Here is a 23,699-nt window from a genome sequence, read left to right as displayed (position 1 = left end):
GTGGAGGGAAGATCTCCAGAGGAGATGAGGTCAGTGACTGGGTTCTCACCAGGTTCCTGGTTGCGCAGGTTGAGTTTGGCCTAGTCTATGACAATATTGCGCCATAGGCTAAAGTAGGTATCAAAGGCTTTGATGACTTCTTCAAATTTTGTCATTTTTTCCTCAATACGCTGGCTTCTTAAAATGTTATCACACATTTGTCAATTGCATGAAGGAGAACGTTTACCTAATTCTTATCTGGTTTCTGAGCAAGTCCAGAGGCAGTCTGGTATCGACTGAATTGGTGATGCCAGTTTCTTCAGTGCCTAGCTTGGTCAAGACACTCCATGAGGTCAGGACTTGGGCAGAGGCAAGATTTTCTCCATGCCTCTGTGTACTTTCTAGTTGGCTGTCGTGGGACCCTGGTCGCGATTAGTTGTTCGATTGCTGCTGCAGGTGTTTCTTGAGTGTGCTCTACCAGGCTGACAGTCTTCACTTTTCCCACCTTTATCAGCGTCAACTGGGAATCTTAGTAAATGGTTCGCAGACCACTGCTACCATGTATTATTATCTCGACCAGGTTACGAGAGTCTTTGATAGAAGAGAGCTGGAAACCATGCAGTTGCAAACTAGCGAACGTTTATCAACTATTTACTGGGACAGGCTTTAGCAGCTCTCCATTAGAACCTTCTTCCCTCAGGTTCCAGTTACATGTGATCTGACGTCATCTGACATCACTGATGATGCACTCTAGGTATTAGCATAATAGCCATTAACCCTTTATACTACAGAAATATGCTGCATGATCAGAGGAGGATCTGGGAAGCACTACCAAGCTAGAGAAGGGAGAGGAAAAATATGATAATGAGTCAGTGGCTAAGAACACTACTGAGCAAGGATAAATGGAGAACATTGCTTGTGAGCGATAGCAGCGTTGGACCTTCTGTTTGAGAAACAGATTCACTAATCTCTGCAGCGGATAGTGTGGAATATACCTGGGATGCTGATGCAGTAGGAAAACATGAGCAGGAGAAGGCCATTTGGCCCGTCGAGCTTGCTTCGCCATTCAAACAGACCATGGCTGTTCATCTATCTCTATGCCATTTTTCCCCACTATCCCCATATCCCTTGATGTCATTAGTACCCAGAAATCTATTGATTTCTGTTTTGAACATGCTCAATGATTGAGCTTCCACAACCCTCCAGGGTAGAGTGTTCCAAAGATTCACCACCCTCTGAGTGAAGAAATTCCTCCTCATCTCAGTCTTAAATGACCTTCCCCTTATTCTGAGACTCTATCCCCTGGTTCTGTACTCACCAGCCAGGGAAACATCCTACTTACATCCGCCCTGTCTTGCACTGTAAGAATTTTGTAAGTTTCATTGAGATCACCTCTCGTTCTTCGAAACTCTAGGGAATACAGACCTAGTCTTCTCTCCACATAAGACAATCCCCCACCATTCCAGGGATTAGTCTGGTGAAGCTCCATTGCTCTCTCTGTATGGCAAGTATAACCTTCCTTAGATAAGGAGACCAAAATTGTACAGAATACAATAGGTTGCTGTTCACATGCTCACCTAACTTTTTTTCAACTTTTACAAGTCAATGTAAGCGTTAGAGGGGCTGATTTTTTTTCCTAAAAATGTGAACATCTTTTAAAATATGCACCATCAGAAGCCTTAAAAATTGAACTGAATTAATGCAGAATGTAAAATTGAGCCTGCATTTTCTTGTAGAATGTAATCCATTTTAAAGAACGTTGGTGGAGTTTTTCACCCACTTCTGATTCAGCAAGCATTGTAGTCAAATGTAAATCATATTTAAATATTTTAGTATATCTCAGGTGGGTCTGGGGAGGGGTGCTTGCAGGGGCACCTAAACTGTCGATATTGGGATGGCAAAGATCTGTCAGAGATTCTGCTGAAGACCGTAATTTCCTGGCTACTTTTAGAACATGTGTGTGGATGTTGAGTAAACAGAATGTGACTTGTCGTGGCACGGTTTGACTTGGCAAAGCTTGGCTGTGATGTTCTCCATTGTCAACATCCCCAGTCCTTGTGCAATGTTCCAGAGATTTGCCGGTGGCCATGGATTAGATCATTTGGAAGGTGGGACTGCAGGTATGTGGCCAGAATCAATCAAATTGGTGGCAGGTGGTGGGAGGTGGGGGCTGGTGGAAGTGGGAGGGGAAAGTTGTCAGAGCTTTTCAGACCTTAATTACTTCCATTGTTGGTTACACTTGAACTTAAGGCAGAAGTGTTCATAATAGTTTGTTGCTTTCTAAGCGTCCCAGTTACAAATTTGTTTATTTAATGAATATCCTCATTTTTTTTTAAAAAAGCAAATAAACAGCTACAATGCAGGTTTTAAAATCCTTTCAATGTCCTTGATGGAAGTCTCCGAGGTCTGTTTTCTTTTATGGTCGATTTTTTTCTTTGAGTGATTGCATCCATTTCTGTGAGGATGTTCCCAGTCTGGTTTTTTTTTTGAAGCATTCCTGTCCCCGAGGAATTGCCACAATTTGTCAAACCAAAAGGAAAATAAGGTTGGAGTGGTGGTGAGTTCAACTTGATTCCAAAAATCACCAGAGATATACCCATTGACAAACAGTATAGGCTCCAAAGTGATGCGAGGTCCAGAAAATCAGGAAAGTAATTTTATGATCCCCTCCTGCCCTGTGGGCTTCTCCGGCCCTGCCAAAGTCAATGGATTTTTGAACGGCTCACCACGTTTTCTGGCCCTGCCCCCATTCCAACAGGGCTGTAAAATTCGGCCTCGTGTCAAAAATGAGAATTCATTGGTCAGAAGATGTGCTTTTTAAAAAAAAAAAAATCTCATGTCGTTAGCAGTCTACAGTAATTTTTTAATCTACCACCACCACAGTTGTAAACTGTACTTTTGTGCACTGTGTTAAAAGTGATCAAAATGATACATCATGACAAACCCCTCACAATCAACTAAACTCCTTTTCTTTGTATTCCATCAGTTCCACATTCAGGATTATTTGTGGGTTTTCGGCTTTTTTTAAACCAGTTGCCCAGGTTACCATGGAGAATGAAGGGCAGCAGTGCCACATCTGATCACTAGGGGATGCTCTGAGTGACATTGTTCAAGAAAAGAAAGTCAAATCTCATTACTGGCTAAAATGTTCTTTAAGCTAAGATTTTTAAAAGCATCAAAAGCTGCTTTTATACTGTCCTTTTAATTCTGATCCCAAGACATGGGTATCTATCCCCAGATTGCTAGTCGTTTATGTAGTTAAATGGGTTTTCTGTAGCCTGGTGGCAGAATCATGTGCTCAAGTAAAACTGGGTTCACTGATTTCCTGACAGGCTATAAAAATTGGATGTAACAACACAGATGTTGGGATACAGAAGCTGAGTGTGAAGAATAAGCTAAAAGAAGTTCATGCTGCTTTAAAAGAAGGTCCAGCATTTAACCCGGGGGTGTGGGGGGAGGAGAGTTTGAAGTTTTCTGTAAGAACTGGGTGGCAAAGATGACTCTTGTCATTTTCATGCCCTACTTGTACTGCAAATCAGCTTACGATGGACAAAGACCAAGTTAAAATTGTCCCAAATCTATCCCGTTTATCAATTTGCACACTTCTAGTTCCTGCAAAATCACTTCAAGCTTTTTCCATTCTGGCCTTCCCCTGATATTAAGGGAAGGTTCCTTTCAAACCAAGGATGTAAAAGTTGCACTATACCAGTGAGTTGAGAATTTGGTCTGTCCATAGCCAGAATAAAATGTTAGGTTCGACAATAAACAAGTTGTGCTGCTGGCAGCAATTTTTGATGAGTCAAAAGGAAATGGAAGGCATAATGATAATAGCAGCCATTACCTTTGCCACTGAATGATTGATTGTGCTTTGCTCATGAGAGAGATTTGTCTTTCTCCCCTACACTACCCTTCCCCAACAACTCTCATCTATTTGCACACACCTATCCTAATCAATCAGCAATCTCCTTGCACCATTCTACCTGGTTTGTCAATTGCCTGATCCAGTGTGTCAAATTTTCACTTTAAAGACATATCTGATATTTCAGTAGACACATGAAACCTTGGTCCTTGAATTTCATGCAGTAGGTATTTTAATGGGGTGTGAAATCCAAGGGCACCTCCTTCAAAACTGGGAAGGTTACTACAACTAAAGGCTATAGAAAAATAAAACTTCACAGCACAGAAGGAAGCTGTTCTGTGGTCTTTGTCCGCCTTGGCTCAGTGCTAGCACTCCTTTGAGTCAGAGGTTGTGGGTTCAAGCTCCACCACAGAATTTAGTACATAATCAAGGCTGATACTTCAGTGCCTTGTTGGGGGGAGTGCTCTACTATTAACAGTGCTGTCTTTCAGGTGAGATGTTAAACTGAAGCTCCATCTGGCTTGTTATGGCAGCATTTCCAGAAGAATGGGTGAATTCCCCTAGTGTCCTAGCCAGTATTTATTGCACAGCTGACATAATTAAAAACAGAATATTTGATCTTTTAAATCATAGCTCTTTGTGGGACCTTGCTGTGCATAAATTGTCTGTCATGTTTCCTACGGTACATCAGTAACTAAACTTCAAAAGTACCTGATTGGCTGAAAAGCACTTTAGGATGTTGTGAGACCATAAAATTATTGTTGGATCCTTCAGTTATAAAATGGGAAAGTTACAGTAAAATGAAATATTTTTAAGGGAGAATGCTTTTCAGCTTTGTCAACCAAATTTCTGGTCCAGTCTTTCATTCCAAAACCTAGGGCCTAACTATTACTTTGATTTCATAATTATTGTTTTCTGCAATTTCTTTGATACATAGACAATATTATATTTATTTGCTTCATGCGTTCTCACCTAGGAAGTGACTTCCACCTACCCTGAACTCCATGAGCTGATGGAATCCATCCAACTGCATCACCTAAAAGAAGATGATGTAATTTTAATCAAAGGGTTACAGCAGCATTCTGAGGCAACAACAGATGGTTTACAGGTAAACTGTAAAGCTAGCAAAATTAGCCAATCAGAAGGCCTCTCTCCTTGCATACATTCTTGGGTACAGGATTTTTATGCTTCTTGAGATGTTGCTTTCCTTAACTGGGAACCGGAACACTTTTCCAATGTGTAAGTCCTCTTAGATTCAAGCATTGTCAGATCAATAATATCACAGATTACCTGCAAAGAAAAGCTCTTTGGATTTGACCTGAATAGTGCATCTTAGTCAAAATCTTGAAAGATCTTTTATGATTCTTATTCCCCACTTCAACTCTCCCTCTGGCCCTTCTGAGTAAAATTAATGACTCTGTGCTAAATTATGGTGCAGTTTTATGCTATTGATTCAAATTAGCAACTGAGGTAAGGTTCTCCAAATCTCATTTTCTGTGTGACTGACACAGAGAGACATTAATGCTGTCATGGTTCTATGCTGGAATTAAAGGTAGCTCAAGAGGTGAATGAAGGACTCAAATCTGCCCTATCCTGCAATTTTCAGCATCTCTTTGTGTATTTTAAACACTCTAAAATTAATCGAACTGCTGTTGGAATTTGGTCCGGGGGGGGAGGAGGGGCCTGTGGTCATAGACAATTAACCTTTTAATCCCTTCATTCTCAAGAATTCAAAGTGATAACTCTTAGTGGTGACACTGGTTATATTTTACTCAGTAAGACTTGGCACATATGGCTGAACAGTGGTATCAAAGCAAAACAGCATTACCATTACACTCTGGATAGAAGTGTGATGTCCAAGTAACAATGCTAAATGGCCGTGCGCCTGTCACCAATGCACAAGTCAATGTGACACATACACATGTGATCGCTCCGCCTGCACAGCCTTTTGCAAAGGTTTGTCTGTGGGATGGTTCCAAACATCCTCTGGTCAAATATCTGTACCCTTTTCTGCTTAGGGAATCCCTTCTTATCTTTTCATAGGCTTTGCTGTGTAAAGAGACTAGCTTAACCCAACCATTACCTCACTAATGTTTGAACACCCCAATTACAAAAGATGTCATGTACCCATCTGCCCACCCAGATCAGGTCAGAGTGTCACACTCAGACTCCTATCAGTTTCTAAACATTCCAAAGCCACGTTTTACTAAAGCAGGAAAAGCACAGTGGCCTTGGTACTTAGTTATTTTGTTTTGCCTCTAACTGTATCTGGGTTTGGCTTTCTGCTAGGAAGTTTATTTTTTAGTTCTCATGCAGCAGCTTGTCTGTTTTCATGCTAGACTAGATTTCTACTGAAGTTTACCTTTTTGTTCCCTTCAAGCCCTTTGAGATCAAAAACACTTGGCCAATGAAGGCCCAAAGCACATTTCTCCATCAAGTCACCTATTAGCCATTTTTACCCAGGACATTTCACAAGCAGGATTAAAAATATAGTTCAATAGAAGCTTTATTATACCACAGCTAGTCAGTTATAGTACTTAAGTTGGGTTTTGTTGATTAGCAAAACATAGGGATTTTGCAGTATGCTTACACTGTGGCAAAAGACTGGGATGTGGGGCATACATTTGTGCTTGCAATTCCACACATGCTATTATCTGAGCCCTATCTATTGGTGTGGGAGGGAGAGTCAACTCCAGCAGCTATTCTCAGGATAGCATTAGTTGAAATGCAGCAAGTGGTTGATTGAGTGCTGCCTTGCCCACAACTACAGCTGCAATATGGTTTTGGGAGCTCACAGAGATAGTAGAAACAATGTCTTAAATTTCAACTTAAATAGAAACAATATAATTGCCAGAAACTACTGTTTTTAAAGAGAATAACAGTAGAAAAGGAGCCTGTATTGCCTGCAGAGCCAGATGATAACGAACAAAAAGAAAGGCTTCTGTTCTTATAGTGGCTTTCGCAACCTCAGGATGCCCCAAATTCGTTTATAACCAATGAAGAACTTTTAAAGTTTAGTCACTGTTGCAATGTAGGAGGTTAAATGCAGAGCAAAGCTCTCTAAATTCTCCCTCAACAGTGTGCCTTAATCAAAACCTTGGAAGATCTTGCATGATACTTGTTCCCCGCTTCATCTATCCCCATGGCCTTTCTGAGGGAACATAAATAATTTAAGATAAGGACATACAAAAAGGGAGATTAGGATAGTAAGAAAGAGTGTGAAAGAAAATTGACAAACTATCAAGGACATTAGAAAGGCACCTGTTGGCACATTAGGTCACTATAGAAGTATGGCCATGAAAGGGTGAAGGAGGTAAGCTTATAGTGGGAGAATGGTAAAAATACTAAATAAATACATTGTTTCAGAGTTCACTGAGAAGGTAGAATTTGGAATTATATATTCAAATTACCAGGGTTATTATTCGAAGAGTTGCTAATGAAGTTACTCAAACATAAGGTTTCAAGGTTTCTGAGGGAAGTTATGGAAGAAATAGTGGAAGTTCTATTGATAATTTTCCAAAATTCTGAGGAAAATTAAAGGCCTGCCAGAGGACTGGAGTGTGGGAAATATGAGTGCCGTCTTCAGAAAAGGAGAGATAAGCCAGGAAATGATAGGCCAGTTAGTCTTATTTTAAACAACTAGAGCCTATGGGATGAAATTATGAGGCATTTGGAAGAATCTGAGTGAATGCATACTTGCTGGAAAGATTTCTAAAAAGTATTTCATCTTTGACCAATGTTTAGAAAATTCTTTTAAGAAGTAAGAGAATGGATAAAGGTGACACAATATGGTGGTTAATGTGGATTACCACATTGTATCTGCTTTAGCCATAAAAATACCACGTTAAAAAGGTTGGACGGGCAGGTCCTTTAATTACTTTAATGACTCTGTCAATGGCCTCAATTGGCCATTTAACAGGTCGGCGGGCTGCAGCTGATTTTGCTGAGCCCCCGCCTACCTGAAAATTTAAATGGGGCGGGATGACGTCGGGAGTTCTGCCCGATGTTATCGCGCGTCATTTTACGTGTCGGCGAGCCCCCCCCCACCCCCCCCCTGCTCGCTGACTGGAAAATCCTGCCCATAGTAATCCAGTTGTTTCTTGCATCTAATTTAATGGAATGTGCAAGCTGTATTTCCAAATTGGATCTTGTGTTCAATTCTTTCATGCAAATGTTGAATAAACAGGTTAAACTGGTTTAGCTAAATAAACTTCTGTCCTTTAAATAGATTAAGAAAAGCAGATAGCTGGGAGTGAGTGCCAGAAAATAGTATTGAGTGGTTTAGATGCTATTTATTGTTACCTGTACCCAAAAATTAGATTGCTTCATGCAATGATAGAGTTAAATCTGGAAACTTCCTCGATGCTTCAAAGATTCAAATAGTTGGGCCGGGAAAGCGTCATATTTAACCCTTGGCCCATGGCATGGCAGAACTAAATTTACAGCTTGGAACTAGATCAGCCATGATCTCATTGAATGGCAGAACAGGGTCTAGAGGCTAAATAGCCTCTTCCTGTTTAGTTTCTATAAGGAGTTTAGATGGATATATTGTATGGCTAGATTCTAATGAAGAGGATGATTCATAGAATAGCAAATACCTATAAATAATTTATTGGTTGGAACCTAAGGAATTCCAGCAGTGCAACAAATTGGGAAGGAAGAACACAAAACTCTTATTACTATTTTATGAAAATCACAGTTGTTTTAAATAATAAAAATGGTGTTAATTTTGTGAAGAAGTACTGTTTTTCGATAGGTCATAATCTTCCAATTCTCCTTAGATACATTGGTGTTTAGAGGACAAGAATTGCAAACATTACGGATATTGTGTAAGGATAAGCCCAGCAACAACAGACCAGTCAGATTAACCAGTGATGGAAAAGCTTTTGGAAACAATAATTGGGGGCAACATTAATGGTCATTTGGGAGAATGTGGATTAATGAAGGAAATCCAGCATAGATTTGTTAAGGGCAAATCACATTTAACTAACTTGGTTGAGATTTTGATGAGGTAACAGAGAAGGTTGATGAGGGTAATGCAGTTGATGTGTACGTGGATTTTCAAAAAGCATTTGATAAAGTGCCACATACCAGGCTTGTCAGAAAATCTGAAGCCCATGGAATAAAAGGGACAGTGGTGGCATGGATATAAAGTTGGCTGAGTGACAGGAAACAGGTAGTACTAGTACTAGACACTTTTTGGACCCGTCTTTGTCTTCCGACTTTTCTCATGCTACATGGGGCCACCACAATGCAGGTTTGTCACTCCCCCTTCTGATCAACCACCATGTTTTGGATTTGGTGGATGGGTTTTACAGCCAGATGCGATTCCTACCACTAATCCTCCCCATTTATTTGGGCTAGGGACCGGCACTGATACCCACTGGCTTGCCTGCATCAGTGGCTGGGTTAGTTGTTTTTCGGACTGGAGAAAGGTATGCAGTGGGGTTCCTCATGGGTCAGTATTAGGACTACTGCTTTTCTTCGCACAATTTCAAAAATTGCACATGATATAAAACTTAGAAGTATCGTAAACTGTGAGGAGGATAGTGATAGACTTCAAGAGGATATAGAAAGCTGGTGGAATGGGTGGACACATGGTAGTTGGAATTTAATGCAGAGAAGTGTAAAGTGATACATTTTGTTAGTTAGAACAAGGAAAGGCAATATAAAGGATACAATTCTGAAAGGGGTGCAGGAGCAGAGGGACCTAGAGGCAATATGTGCACAAATCATTGAAGGTGGCTTGGCAGGTTGAGAAAATGATTAAAAAGGCATACGAGATCCTGGGCTTTATATGTAGAGGCATAGAATACAAAAGCAACAAAGCTATTGTGAACCTTTATAAAACACAAGTTCAGCCTCAACTAGAGTATTGTGCCCAATTCTGGGCACCACACTTTCAGAAGGATGAAGGCTTTAGAAAAAATGCATGGTTCCAGGGATGAGGGTCTTCAATTACATGGATAGATTGGAGAAGTTGTGGTTTCGTTCCTGAGAGGAGATTTGGTAGAGATGCCCAAAATCATAAGTCTATAGACAGAGTAGATAGAGAGAAATTGTTTCCATTGGTAGAAAGATTGAGAACCAGAGGACACTGATTTAAGGTGAATGGCAGAAGAACCAATGAGGACAAACCTTTTACACAGCAAATGTTTAGGATCTGGAATGCACTACCTAAGAATGTGGTGGAGGCAGATTTGTAGCTTTCAGAAGGGAATTAGCCATCAATATAAGACAAATTGCCAATAAATCCAATGGGGAATGCAGAAGAAACTTCTGCATCATCACAAAGAGTGATGATAATATGGAACTCGCTACCATAGGAAGTAGTTGAAATTAATATAGATACGTGTAAGAGGAAATTAAATAAGCATATGAGGGAGAAAGGAATAAAGGGTTACAATTGTAGGAAGATGACAGAAGTTGGGAGGAGGCTCGAGTGGAGCATAAATGCTGGCATGGACTAGTTAGGCCAAATGGTCTGTTTCTGTGCCGTTTATCATATGTAATAATTTATAATGGATAGGCACTGAAGAGAAAACATTTGTAGGGCTATGAGGAAAATGCTGGGGAGTGGGAGTAGTTGACTTCTTTCAGAAATCTAGCACAGATACAATGGGCCAAATGACCACCACCTCCACTGCAACCATTAAATAAGTCTATTTTATGGAAATAAGGTAGCTAGACACAATATTGGGCAAATTAATTTTGTGTTCTGTGTCTCTTCAACCAAGAATCCTTACTGATCTGCACAAAGTTTAAACCAGACAGTAGAAGTTAGAATATTTAATTCATTATGAAATCATATCCAGACTGTGAAATAACGAGAGGGAAACAACAATCAGATTAAGATACAGAAAAGGTTTAAAAATGATTGTTTTAATTTTTAAAAGATGTCCAACAATAATTACATTTTGAAGGAATTAGGCTCCTCACTTGTAAATGTTATTTTTCAGTGCCAGAGAGCTTGCTTTGCAATAATTAAGACTTAACCTATCATTAAAACTTCACCTGCATCTGGATACATCAGTCCTACCATTTTCTGGCATGTTGACTGGATAACTTGTCAATAAGTATAGCAATTTCATACCCTTTCATTGATTTCAATGGCAAGATACTGTGTAGGACAGATTGTGGAAAAGGGAAAGTCAGGCAGCAATTTCCCGATTTACATAACTAATGGCATATGTGTGGACTCTGGAAGTTGCTGTCCGATTTATTCCATAATAATTGAGAGTGCTGCTGGCTTCACTTATTATTAGTCTAAAATCCATGGTCATTTAAAAAACCTAGGCCAGAAATTTCCTTGCAGCTGCTCCTGCTCTGTAGCCATAACTTCCCTGGAAGAACAGCATACAGGTAAATCAGGTTTTCACTGCAGTTCCAGCAAAACTATGGCAGTGGATGAAGTGCAGCTTCAAGAAAGTTCTGGACCCAAGTTATAATGTTGTTGCTACAAATATAATAGAAGTTAATATATAATTTATATGAAACTGATTTTTTTTACTGTAGTACATGACTAAATTGATTGATGTTTTGTTTGTTTTTTGAATAACAGAATTCCACAGAAGGAGTAATGTGCCTGTCACCCTCTCCCAGCTACAACAGTAGTTCTGTATTTTGCAGCCTCAGAAAATATGCATTGGGATTCCAGCATGCAATCCATGCAATTACCGGAAATTTTCCTGATATCAATTGTGACAGTACAGAGAAATCACAGCACATTTCCACTACTGATATTTCTCTTCCTGATACTAATACTCCTCAAAGAATAAAAGTGCCTGCTCCTGATGTCAATACTTATCTTCATGATACTTCCATGACTGGTGTTAATACTCCATCTCTTCCCAGTATTGATCTTCCAATATCAGAGCAGTTATGTCAGCAGAAGTCAGTTTCTCAAAGGCTTTCTAGTCGTGTACATTCTTCAGCATGTAGTCTTGCAGAGGGTATTCAGTTGCCAAATGTAACAACAGACATAGCTGTGGGAACTCCTTCCAATCTTCCATGGGCCAGTGGATCACAATTCTTTAAAGTACTTTCTAATTATGCAGAGTCTATGTCGAATGAAATACTTAGCACAGTGATTGAGGACAGTGCTCCTCGGGGGATCGAAACTACAATGAAACAGCCAGAGGTCTGGAAACCCATGGAAGGTCACTTTTCATCAGAGATGTTATCTCATAATATCCCGCACTCCCATTTAAATCAAAATTTTGCAGGTATTGATGAATTGCCTAAATCAGCACAAGACAATTTAAGTATAAGTAGTGCAATAGGAGATGAGAAGAACCTTGATGTATCTAAGGATGAAAGGAAAGATGTTCTGCACTATGGCATAGCCCATCTGGCAAGCACAGAGGCCTCTAGTATTATTCAGCAGTCTTTTCAGGAGGTTGAGAGTCAAATGGAAGAGACCTTTGCTGACGGCGTTTCACAGTCAATAATTGCCAACTCCTCAGGAGAAATAGTCGTGCTTCCTGTTGTGGAGAATTACGCAATGAGACTGACCCATGAAGTAATTTCTGACAGCACCAGGGAAGCAAGCTTAGGAAGGATGGTGACGAGAAACAAACTACAACAGTTCGAAGAAGAAAATAAGAATTCACACCTTGCTTATAATGGATCACATAAAAATAAAGACCTTTCAGAGGTGTCACAATCTGACATCCTTACACATGAACTTAATCATCTTACAAGAAATACAAAAAGTTCATCATGTGCTGAAGGAAGACCATTGGTTGAAGGTGAACAAGTTGAAAGCTTAACCAAAGCATCACAACAATGTTTGGATGGTTCTTCCCCAGACAGGGAAAGGCATTTATCAGCATCAGACAAAGAAAATTCTGATGATCATGACTATGAGAAACTTGTGTTTGATAAACTTGGGCTCACCAAGAAGGGTTCACTGGACTATCCTGATGCCCCTCCACCTACACCACTGAGGCCACAGCTGGGTGGCAGTCAGAGGAGTTTTACTAGAAAGCTTAAGGGAGGCTTGGCAAAAGAATTCCTTCCTTCACCACCTCCACCAACCCCAAAGGAAACCGTCAATTTTTGCTTGTCTGAGGAGAATCAAGACACTGAGGAAAAGGCTGAATTTATGAGAAAGCTAATACGATCATTGTCTCAAGAGTTTAATAGAAAAGACACCACAGGAATTTCAGAGGTGCTTGAAGAGGAGAGGTTACAAAACTCGGAGCCACCGTTTCTGGCTTCAAAAAATGAACCATCGGCAAATTCATGCACCGATGAAAAAACTGTACAAGACTATTTCAGTCATTTGATGTCAGGTATTGTCTTTTCTTCTGCACAAGTAGTTTGCAGCATCATGGGAGAAAATATTGTTCCTAAAGCAGTTAAAGGCCAGCATTGTGATGGCATTACACTTAACAATGAATACCAACTGAATACCCAGGCTTCAGAAGAACTGAACCCATTTTCTTCCGATACAGTTATTCAGGAAGCAGAAAGAATTTCAAATGAACGCAATGAGAATAAACACGGAGCCAGTTTTCCGGTGAGTGTCGAAAGCCTATTACGAGATTATGCTGACAGATTAGCACAGAAGATTATCAATTCAGTCATTAAGTTTCTGAACAAAATTGATTTACTTGACCATAGAGAACGTAACACAAATGGGAAAGGTGAAATATCTTCTGAGAATGCAAACAAAGATTGTAGGCATTCACATCATATTAAGCAGATAAGTTCAATGTCAGAAGAATGGGTAAAAGGGATGGTACAGTCTGCCCTCCAAGTATTTAAAACTCAATATCAATTGAAGCAGGCCAGCTCTACCAATACTGAGTCTATGTTTGCATCAGAACAGTTGCAGAACACGGACCCAGCAGCCAGAAGCACTGACGCAAACCCTTTTTTCATTGGGGCCAGCACAGAACAACACCAAATCAAAAAATCACTAGAAACAATGAAATCTCAGGCAAGCAGTGAAACAGACGTTCTATGCAGTGATCCTCTTTTTACTGAAGAGCAAAATCCAGTAACTCCAGCCTCAGAAGGTGGTATTGGTATTAGAACCATTGCAAGCCCCCACGAAGGAACAAATGACGGCAATAACAATTACTTAAGTTTTTTCAACCCATATGAGGAGTCACAAATCGATGTAAAGACTGAAAAGCTCACTGGAAAGAACCAAAGTTGCTTTGTTCAAGCAGGAACAAAAATGAGCTTATTTGAAGAAAAGAGGGAAAGACTATGTCAGCATAAATATGAGGATACACTTCTAGCCCTTAATTCAGAGTTCATTATTAATGATGAAGAAAAGTCTTCCAATTTGGAATTACCTAAAGTGATATTGAAGGATCCAGACCACAGACCAACAAATAAAACATATGCTGAAAGCCTAGCAGAAACTATACTCAAGTCCTCCTTGGTTGATGCATGTAGACACTGCAGTGCTGAACCAGTTACAGAGGAGGTACCAATGCATTCTCCAAACCCCGATGAATTATGTAGAAAACTTCTTTCAGTTGCCAACAGCTCAGGAGATCAGAGTCCAAAGCTCCAACAGAAGATAAAGACAGAAGAATCATTCAAGGATGGGGGAGTGGGTGGCGTTCCCGTAATTCAGAACACTAAATCTCAAAGACTAAATGTAGTTGAATATACAGATATAACATCACCAAAGCAAGCACAAGAGGAACTGAATCACTCTGTTGTCACATTACAGTGCCAGGCTGAAGAACAGGAAGGCTATGAGGAAATGCAGCACTCGACTTCCCTGGCTTCAAGGGCAATCAATCTTTCGTTGTTGAACTTTAACTCTAAGTCTCCTGCTGTTGATGCACAGGTGCAAGCAATGCTGCAGTGGGCAGCAGCGTCTCAGCTTAACATCTCCAAGATCCATATAATGACTTCAAGTGAGGACTTTGTACAGGTAAGTGTCACAAACTGGGGACTATTAAGATTCCCACTATGAGATCAGAATTTATGTAAAATGGTTACAGGTCAAGTATCCTTTATCCGTAAATCCAAAAACAGCACTTTTTTTGAACTCATTGACCTTTAGTGCGGGAAATCTAGTTGTTTTTCTGCATTGTTCACCTTATGATTTTTGAGGTGTACATATCAAAAAAAAACTTATTCCAGGTACCCTGTCTTAAATTATTCAGCGATATATCTTTATTTTCTAGCCTTTTTATTTAGTTTGGACTATAGCTAATCTAGGCTTAGATTATTGTGATGCAAGTTTATATGTGGTATCCGAAAACTGAAATTATCTGACATCCAAAATGCAGTCAACCCTCAGGGCTTCGGATAAAGGATATTTGATCTGTGTAACATTGTGTGAATTAATTAATTACCCCATTCTAATACTCTGAGCAAAGCTGCAAATGAATGCATCACAGTTATACAGCATCAAGTTGTTAATTAGAAATATTTAATGTGTTGTTGAGAGGACATATTTGGTTGAAAACTTTTTGAGGGAGAAATTTATTAGTGTAAAGGTGCTCCGCAGAATAATGCCAATCCTCCTGGGGCAGGCAGCACTGCATGCCACTATTTGGGCAGTTGGCATGGCATTTTTCATTGATACCAATGAAGAACATTGTGTAGGTGGTGGCCCACAGTGCTTGCTGCTCCAGGGAATTAACGTACGTCTATGTACAATGAGAATAGATTTCCCCCTCTTAAGTTTGCCTGCCCACTAGTTGAAATTTCTGAATGCAATGGATATATCTGTTAAAAATAAATTTTATTTATTTTGAGCTATGTCCATCTAATATTTTATAAGAGAATAACCTTTGTGCAAACATATGGAAACATTGCAAAAGATAATGGGAGATTTTTATTTTAAAATGCACTTTCAGGAAACCCAGCAAGTTTTTAAAGAATAAAAGCAAAATACTGCAGATGCTGGAAATCTGAAACAAAAACAGAAAATGCTGGAAAAACTCAGCAGGTCTGACAGCATCTGTGGAGAGAGAAACAGAGTTAATGTTTCAAGTCCGTGTGACTCTTAGTTGTTTAAGTTGTTAAGTAAAATTGTTAAAGAAAGTGTGTAGAGGGCGGCTTCCCCTGATTAGTCTTGATAAATGCATCACATGCTTTGGCACAGAACCAGAAAATCTTGGGTTTGATCTTTGGACTCTGCTGAGTCAGCTGATTTCAACCAAGGTCGACAACCAAAACTAATTTGCTTCAGTGCACCTGGGTTGGGGTGGATTCTGTTTCTGATCAATATCCAGGGACCTCCATTACAAATGTGTGCTTAGGTTCAGGCGTGGTTGCTCCTACAATGAAATAGCTTTCTCACGATCACCATTTAAGGTCACATTTGAGGAGTGGACTCTTAGATGAGGTATCATCTGCATTTCCTGTGGAGCTATACCTTGGTATGATTAATTGCTTTCAAAGAAAAGGCTCTGCATACACATACAAACGCGCACACACACAAAATTGCACGGACATAGGATGATTTTCTATTTTATTGCATGTTACCTACTCATGTGGATTATGACTTCATTCACTGTAAAAGGCCAGAGCCAGTACCAGACTGGAAATTCTGACTACAGTGAGTGAGGATTTTTTTCTGTCAATTCAGTATGCAGATAGGAAATCTAGCAGTCTGGCTCCTCTGGCGCCATTCTGTTATTTATAACTTCATATCTACTGAAAGCATACTTCAAGCAACTATATCTTATCAGCTGACTCATACAGCATCTATAATCCGTCTGTATCTATGAACATAGCTGAATGGTGTTAATGGGTTAATCTGCTTAACAAGCATCACATCTACTGGGAAAAATCAAACTATGGTAGAGACATTTAAAAGTGTTGGAGGCTTTCTTTGGGTATGGTAGTCATCCAATTAGCGTGGCTGGCACAACACAGTCATCACTAATTAAATGTGGTTATTTTCAACAAAACCCAAACAAATGTTCTAAAAATGTGCTGCATCATGCCACAGAGTGATGAGTTAAATATCACAAAGCTAGTGTATAATTGTGATTTATAAGTATAAATATTTGCTTCATTCTTATCATTGTAATGCTTCTATTTGAGGTTATGCTAATATTTTTCTCCCGTTCCTTCTAATCTGCCAAACCAATTATATCCTGTTTTCACAATAGCAGAGAGGTCACCTTTTGCCTTTCACCATCAGCCACTGAAAAGGGTTGCCCAATTGTGATGCCTCTTGCACTGGGCATCATGGTGGCCGGGGGCAGGGGGTGGGGGGGATGACGGGAGATGACAATATGGCGTGAGGCCAAAAATTGGTTTTATGCTGTCGTGAAACCAGTTTGCAATCATCTGCTTCACCTGTCAATGGTGGGCCATGTTTCCCACCGCCGCATGCCAGGAACATCATTTTAATACATTTGCATCTAATTATAAGCCCTCATCATCGGAATCATCCCCTCCCATGCTAGATCATCTGGGCACAATCGCACCGATGTGCTTCACAACTGACATAAGCGACATGCACCTGGTGAGCTGAACTCCAAGGGAATTCCGAGGTGAGTGCACACAACCTTGCGCAGTGCTCATGGACATTGCCCGTAGGACATCAAGGAAGCGGTGCCACACATTCTGGGGGGACACACAGGCAAGTCGCTTTTTCCCAGCTGGCTTTCAGTGCGGCGGTGGGGCAAAGGCCCCAGTGCAGGTCAGGCCGGAGGAGAGTTGGGGGGTGCGGTGGGGTGGGGCATGGCAGCACAGACTGAAGGAAGTACACAAGTGCATACCGTGGGGGGAGGGGGGTTGAGGGAAACAGCCATGTACTTGGAAAAGCTTGTCAAAAGTGAGTATTCTTTCACAGCTGAGACTATTCAGCTGCAGCACCATTGACACGCTTGGTGTCGGGCCTCTGGAGATTTTCTGCCCACTCAAGCAATGCAAAAGCGTGAAAGTGTCACCAAATGCTCCAGAATGTTTTCACCCCTTGGGTGCAGACTGTAAATTAGTGTGCATTTTAGGGGGCGGCAGAACAATTGGCTGACTGGGCAAGTTGTACAATCCCCTTGTGAAAGGTGGCCATGGAGCAGTCACTGGTGGAGGTGCTCAACCCCTTGATATGTTTTTATTAAGGTTTGGACCAGTATCCATAATGCAGAGTGGGTTAGGAGAATGCCTGTGCCTGAGCTGGGAACACAGCATGCAGCCCAGTGGGCAAAGCTGCCGCCAGTCGGTCAAGTGGAGTGGGGTGGAGGTGGGTGGGGTTTCGGACAGCCAATGAGCACACTACACACTGACCATCCAAGTGGTGGCCAGCACTCTCCTGCATGCGTAAAGGGGCCTTCAGACTTAACCAAGAGAGGTTCTTAGGCTAACCCACGGGTCTCTCTGACTCTGCAGGAGGAGAACATTATGATCATGGAGCCTGGTGATTTAGCGGTTTGCCTCGTGGCTTGCAGAGAGCAGAGGAGGAGTGGTGCCACAGAGGTACCTGGCTTGGCAAAGGAGGAGCACCTCCCTCAAGATGTAGGGGCAGCAGGGCCTGCTGCGCATGCAGCTGAAGATCCACAGAGAGCCGTCGCTCGTAGGTTCCTCGCTAGACCCAGGGTCTATGGACAGTGTCTGTCATTCCTGCAGGTGACTGAGAACCAGTGTTGCTGAAGACTGTACATGTCTAGGGAACTAGTGGGTCATGTATGCCACCATCTGCAGGATTTGGCGCCACGGGGGCATGGAGGGCATCCACTGCCGGTGGCCATGAAAGTGACGCCGGCGCTCAATTTTTATGCCAGTGGCTCCTTGCAGGGCTCCACAGACCTGTGCGAGGTCTTGCAAGCCTCCACACACAAGCGTATCCAGGAGGTCATGGACACCATCTTCGCGAAATGCAGAACTTTGTGCATTTTGCCCAGGAGAGCCAGGAAGCAAGAGCGCTGGGATTTGCGCAGATCTCAGGTGCAAGGTGTCATCAACTGCACTCATGTGGTGCTTAGATTTCCATGGCAACGGTAAGTCAACAATGTCAACTGCAAGGACTTCCACTCACTGAATGTTCAGCTGGTGTCATACAGGTCTGTACATGATTCCCAGGGAACGTCCAAGACTCCTACATCCTTAGCAGGTCTCAGATCCCTGACATCTTCCAGAGTGCAGAGGCTGCAGGGTTGGCTCCTCACGGACAAGGGCCACCCTCAGAGGATGTCGCTGATGATACCCGTGCGGCGGCCTCAGACTGCAGCAGAGTGATGCTATAATGAGTCTCGTGCCGCAACCCGGACTTTGGTGGAACAAACGATAGGCATTTTGAAAATATGGTTCTGGTGCCTTTACAGGTCTGGTGGAGCACCAAGGGTGTTGCATATCATCGTCACTTGCTGCACACTATGCAACCTGGCCCTGCAACCGGGGGATGACCTGGCTGAGGAGGAGATGGAGGAGCTGCATGTATTCTCCGATGAGGAGGATGCCAAAGGGGATGACGATGATGAGGTCCTCGAAGGTGAGGATGCTGGCGATATGGCCTTGGCACTGGCTAGATGAAGCAGGTGCGCTCGAGAGGCTCTTGTAGCTGCAAGATTCATGGAGGATGATGACGCGATGCAGTGAGGACAGTCCTGACATCCTCACCTTGCATCTATGAATGTTTGACTCCTGTGTGGCTGACGGCAGCGCACATACCCTCGGTGCTTAGGCTCACATCATTAGGCACTAATAGTTGCACGATTCCAGGAGGATGATGACGACATGTAGTGAGGACACTCCATAGATCTTCACATTGCCAATGTGAATGCCTGATTCATGTCTGGCTGAGGGCAGCTGGCTTGTGCTCTGTGATCTGGGTCATATCATAGAGATGCAGCCATGAAACTTCAAATGCATCTGATTCTTTGCCCGCCATCAGCACCTGACCCCTTCAGGAGCACAGCATCACTGGTCACAGATGCTGAAGAGATGGGGGCCAGCCCCACCTCAGAAGTGCTGAGAGCACACAGAATGATGGAACTCTGACGCCTGCCCACAACGTTCTGGCTGCAATGAGAAGCACCATCGAGGTGCAGGCATCAGTGATGTGTCCAGTGTGCGTGAAGCCGGACCATCACTTTGGTCTGAAGGTTACACACTGCACAGGGAAGAGGCCCTGGACTGAGACACCTGCCTTTTTCTTGTGCAGAAACCAAGGTTTCACATCTGAGTTACTGCTCATCAGAACAGGGGACCATAGGCAAGGAGACATTCTTGGGACTTTATTTACAATAGTGAACATTAAGTATGAGTGATTAATACCCTTGCCCGGGTTATGCAACTACATCATCTTAACTTTCCTAACCCTGCCGCTATGTCTTGGTGCTCCCCTGACATCCACAGCAGAGGTGGAGGCAGCCTGCTGACTGCTACAGCCTGTCTGTGATGACCTTGGCAGGTGCCCTTTGGAGGGCCGAGACCAGGAGGGCCCCAGCCTTCATTCGGGGTCCTGCTGCGTGGCAGTGGCACCCTCCTCAGCCTGTGGAGCTGGAGCTGCTGGGTCACGGGAATAGAGGATTCAGATGGGCCTGACACTGTGAGTCACTTGGGTGGATGGCCCCACAGCGTGCAGCTGCTGATCTTCCTCCCTTTGGGTGCCCAAGGGCCCCTGGCTGACTCCTTGAGGAGAAGGGGAAGCTGGAAAGAGATCGAGCTGCTCCGCACCCCTCTCGCGTTGACACTGTTGGAGGTCAATTATGATGTCAGTGATGGAGTTCAGCCCATGCAGCAGTGCAGGACCAATATTCCAATCCAAGGTTTCCATGGCGGCCGCCATCCTACCAGTGTTGCCCTCAGTGCTGCATGCCAATGCACCATTACCTCATACTGATGGCGGACAGGATCCCTCATTGTGCCTTACAATCTGAGGAGTGCAGTGGACATCCCTTCCTGATGTTCCCGAACTTGCCTTTGCATCTCCAGCAACTGAGGTATGACTGACTCCAGAGGCTCATCATCTGACTCGAACTCAGCAGATTTCTGGCCTCCAGCAGTCCTCTGAATGCCAGAAGTCTGGGAAGTCCCTGCCTTCGCCTGCTGTGGATCAGACAGTGCGATGTGCTCACCAGATTGTGACCCCGAGGCTACTCTAGAGCTAGGTCCCACCGAGGTGTGTGTCTCCCCTGGGGGAGGGTGTGGGTGAGCGCTGTGACAGGTCTTCAACAAGGGTGTCATCAGATTCTTATTCCAAGGTGCCTTTGGGGCTTGAGTCGAGGACCTGGCTGATGGACCCCCTCAGCTGCTTTCCAGATGTGCCTGCGAAAGCAAGGAGAGATAATTAGTGCAGGGACTGCGGAACAGGTGAAGTCAGTCACAGCATGATTGTCTGATGGATGTTGCACTGCTGGATCCTCACTTGGTTGAGTGCCGCTGACCTCACCGTCAACACAGGAAGGGTCCAGGTCATCGCCAGTCAGCTGGATGGCTCTATTTTCAAAGTCTGTGAGGACCTTGATGTTGGCATTCCTCTACCATCCTGCACCCTCTCCCTCTTGTCATATGTCAGCTTGTCCTGCATGAAGACAGATGGAGAAATTGTAAGCAGGTCGCCTGCCAGGCCAGCTGAGAAGGATGCCTGGCATGTGTGTGTGGTGAGTGGTGCCATGGAGGGGATGAGGACAGGATCTGCAGTGTGGATGATGGCGTGTGTGAGAGAGTGAATGGTGATGTCCCTTGAACTGGCAGTGAGTGAGATCCCTGTGAATGTGTGATGGGTTTGTGAGTGTGAGAGTGGAGAGTGATGAGAAGAGTGACTTATCCTGGCAGAGTGGAGGAGATCATCCTTCCTCTTTTGGCACTGGGTGGCTGTTCTCTTTTGCAGGGCATTGGCGTTGACCACCGCTGCCACAGCCTCCCATGCTGGATTGGTGACCTTGCTTGCTGGTATTCGCCCAGAACGGAGGTAGAGGACACTGCACAGCATCCAGTAGGCACCTGAGGGAGGTGTCACTAGATTTGGGGGCAGTATGTTTGTTCCCATGGGCAGCCATGACTTTGTAGCAGCTTCCGATCCCTTAGAGAGAGCTAGCTCCGTGCAGGGGCGCCCTTTAAATATGGCACCCGGGTTACTGAAGGCCTAAGGTGATGGCAGAATGGCCAAATCAGAGTCCACCCCACCAGCAACCTGGCACGCTTCCAGGGAATGCATTACTAATGAGGTGGGACATGCTGGGAATGGGATGATACGTTGCGAAAAGCCGCCATTGCGGCCATCAGGTAAAGCGCCCTTTTTCCCACCCGATACCGCAATTTGTGCAAACCTGGGACAATTCCGCCCTCTGTTTCTCTCACCAACTTTCTCCCCCTTCATGACAAAAGTTGTTGTGAAATAAACTGATACTTCCTCATTTGAGATGGAGTCAGGTGACTGATATTGGAATGTCTATTGTTTGAGCAGTTGCTAGATTCTTTGCGAGACTGCTGTAGGAGTGAAGTCAAATGCTGTTTCATTTATCACTAATAGATGAGCTTAAAAAATATAAAAGCTTCAACCATGTTGTGCAACACTTGTGGATCGTAAGTGGCGCTTCTCCTGCAGCGGCATAGCTAAGATTGCAAACTTGTCGGTCACAGAAATAGAAACTCTCTTGCTGATGCATGATATCATGTACTATCACCACAATGAACTGCCACTGCATAACCCAATTTATCCACTAAATCCTTTAATCATATCATAAACCATCTTCCATGTAAGCTGCATGACTGTGCACCACCATGAAAGGTAGTCCCACAGGCTATACACACATCCGCAACTTTAATTGATTGCATGGTGTGCAAAAATATTTAAAGGGGCCACGTACTTCAAAAAAAAAATTAGAGGGACTGATGGTCATAAAACAGCTAAAAAGATAATTTTAATAATTAAATGTACATATGAAGCTGCTTTATAATGTCTTGCAAATGCTGATATGATTTAGAGTGGTCACTTGCAGTATTCCAGTTGATTTGTTTTTTGGACCTGATTGTAAAAGGATTTTTTTGTAAAATAATGAAAGTAATCTCTTTCTCTCTCTCTCTCTCTCTCTCTTTCTCTCTCCCCCAGTTTCCGATTTTGTTGACATTAGCTGAAGATGAGGAATGGACAGTGGGAGGCCTTCTTCATGCGGTTCTAAACTTCTATGAAAAAAACCAGACAGCAACCACGCCAACACTCTTTGACTATTTCCTTGAGCACCTAGATAGCCTTCAGACTCCCAGCGTACAGCACATGACATCCATCTAATTTTTTGGCTTTTACCTGGAATATTGTTTAAGCAATGACTCGCAAGGCTGGATGTTATGGCCCCCTGGTAGGGTGTGTTTTCAGTGGGGAGGGGGGTGCCCAGCCCACCCCACCCAACCCCACCCCACCCTACCACACCACCTTCCCGCCCTCCCCTGAGCTGTTCCCCCTTTATACATGGGGTAGGTTGCACTGAAATCGGCAGCTGCCTGCCATATTTAAATAAATAATTAAAGGTCAATTGAGCTTGTTACCAAATGAAATGACTGGGATATTACACTGTCCATGCCATAATATGGTTGGTATGGGCAGGCGGGCAGGTGTAGGCCTTTTTGTTTTTTGAGGCCAAGTTGTAAAAGAGCATGAAGGAAGAGGGGGGAACATCATTCGGGGTGTCCTGTGCTCGTCAGGTGCAACCCACCAAAAAATGCCAACTTTCCTCCCTTTGTTCCTTACCACCTGCCTTCCAAAATCCAGCCCCAAACGCCTCTCTCTGGGCTCTCTGATCCCTCCCTGTCCCAAAAGCCCAGGACTTGCCTGTCTCCGGCAGCCATCCCTTCTTCCTCTTGCTCCCCCTCGCTGTCCCAGCAGGGCCCAGTACTGAGTGTCGGTGCTGCTGGGCTTGCTCCCACTCTCTCCTTGTTTAGCCCATTGGCAGCACCCTGTGGCTGCGGGGCAGGCTTGTTCCATTGT

General features: G+C 43.2%; 1 protein-coding gene across 1 annotated transcript in view; it reads left to right on the top strand.

Annotated features, from left to right (window-relative positions):
* LOC144683724 (uncharacterized) overlaps nt 1–23,062 on the top strand; it is a 52,960-nt gene extending 29,898 nt beyond the window's left edge. Inside the window, exons 3-5 of the mRNA XM_078547050.1 lie at nt 4,815–4,946; nt 11,400–14,741; nt 22,827–23,062. Coding sequence (XP_078403176.1) covers nt 4,815–4,946; nt 11,400–14,741; nt 22,827–23,006 — 3,654 coding nt within the window. The 3' untranslated portion in view covers nt 23,007–23,062. The remainder of the gene's footprint in view (nt 1–4,814; nt 4,947–11,399; nt 14,742–22,826) is intronic.
* Nucleotides 23,063–23,699: the final 637 nt, after the last annotated feature.

This window comes from Cetorhinus maximus, chromosome 8, assembly GCF_964194155.1.
Source record: "Cetorhinus maximus chromosome 8, sCetMax3.hap1.1, whole genome shotgun sequence".
NCBI classification, from domain to species: Eukaryota; Metazoa; Chordata; class Chondrichthyes; order Lamniformes; family Cetorhinidae; genus Cetorhinus; species Cetorhinus maximus.
Note: the sequence above shows the minus strand (reverse complement) of the source record. Positions and strands in the feature narration are given on the sequence as shown.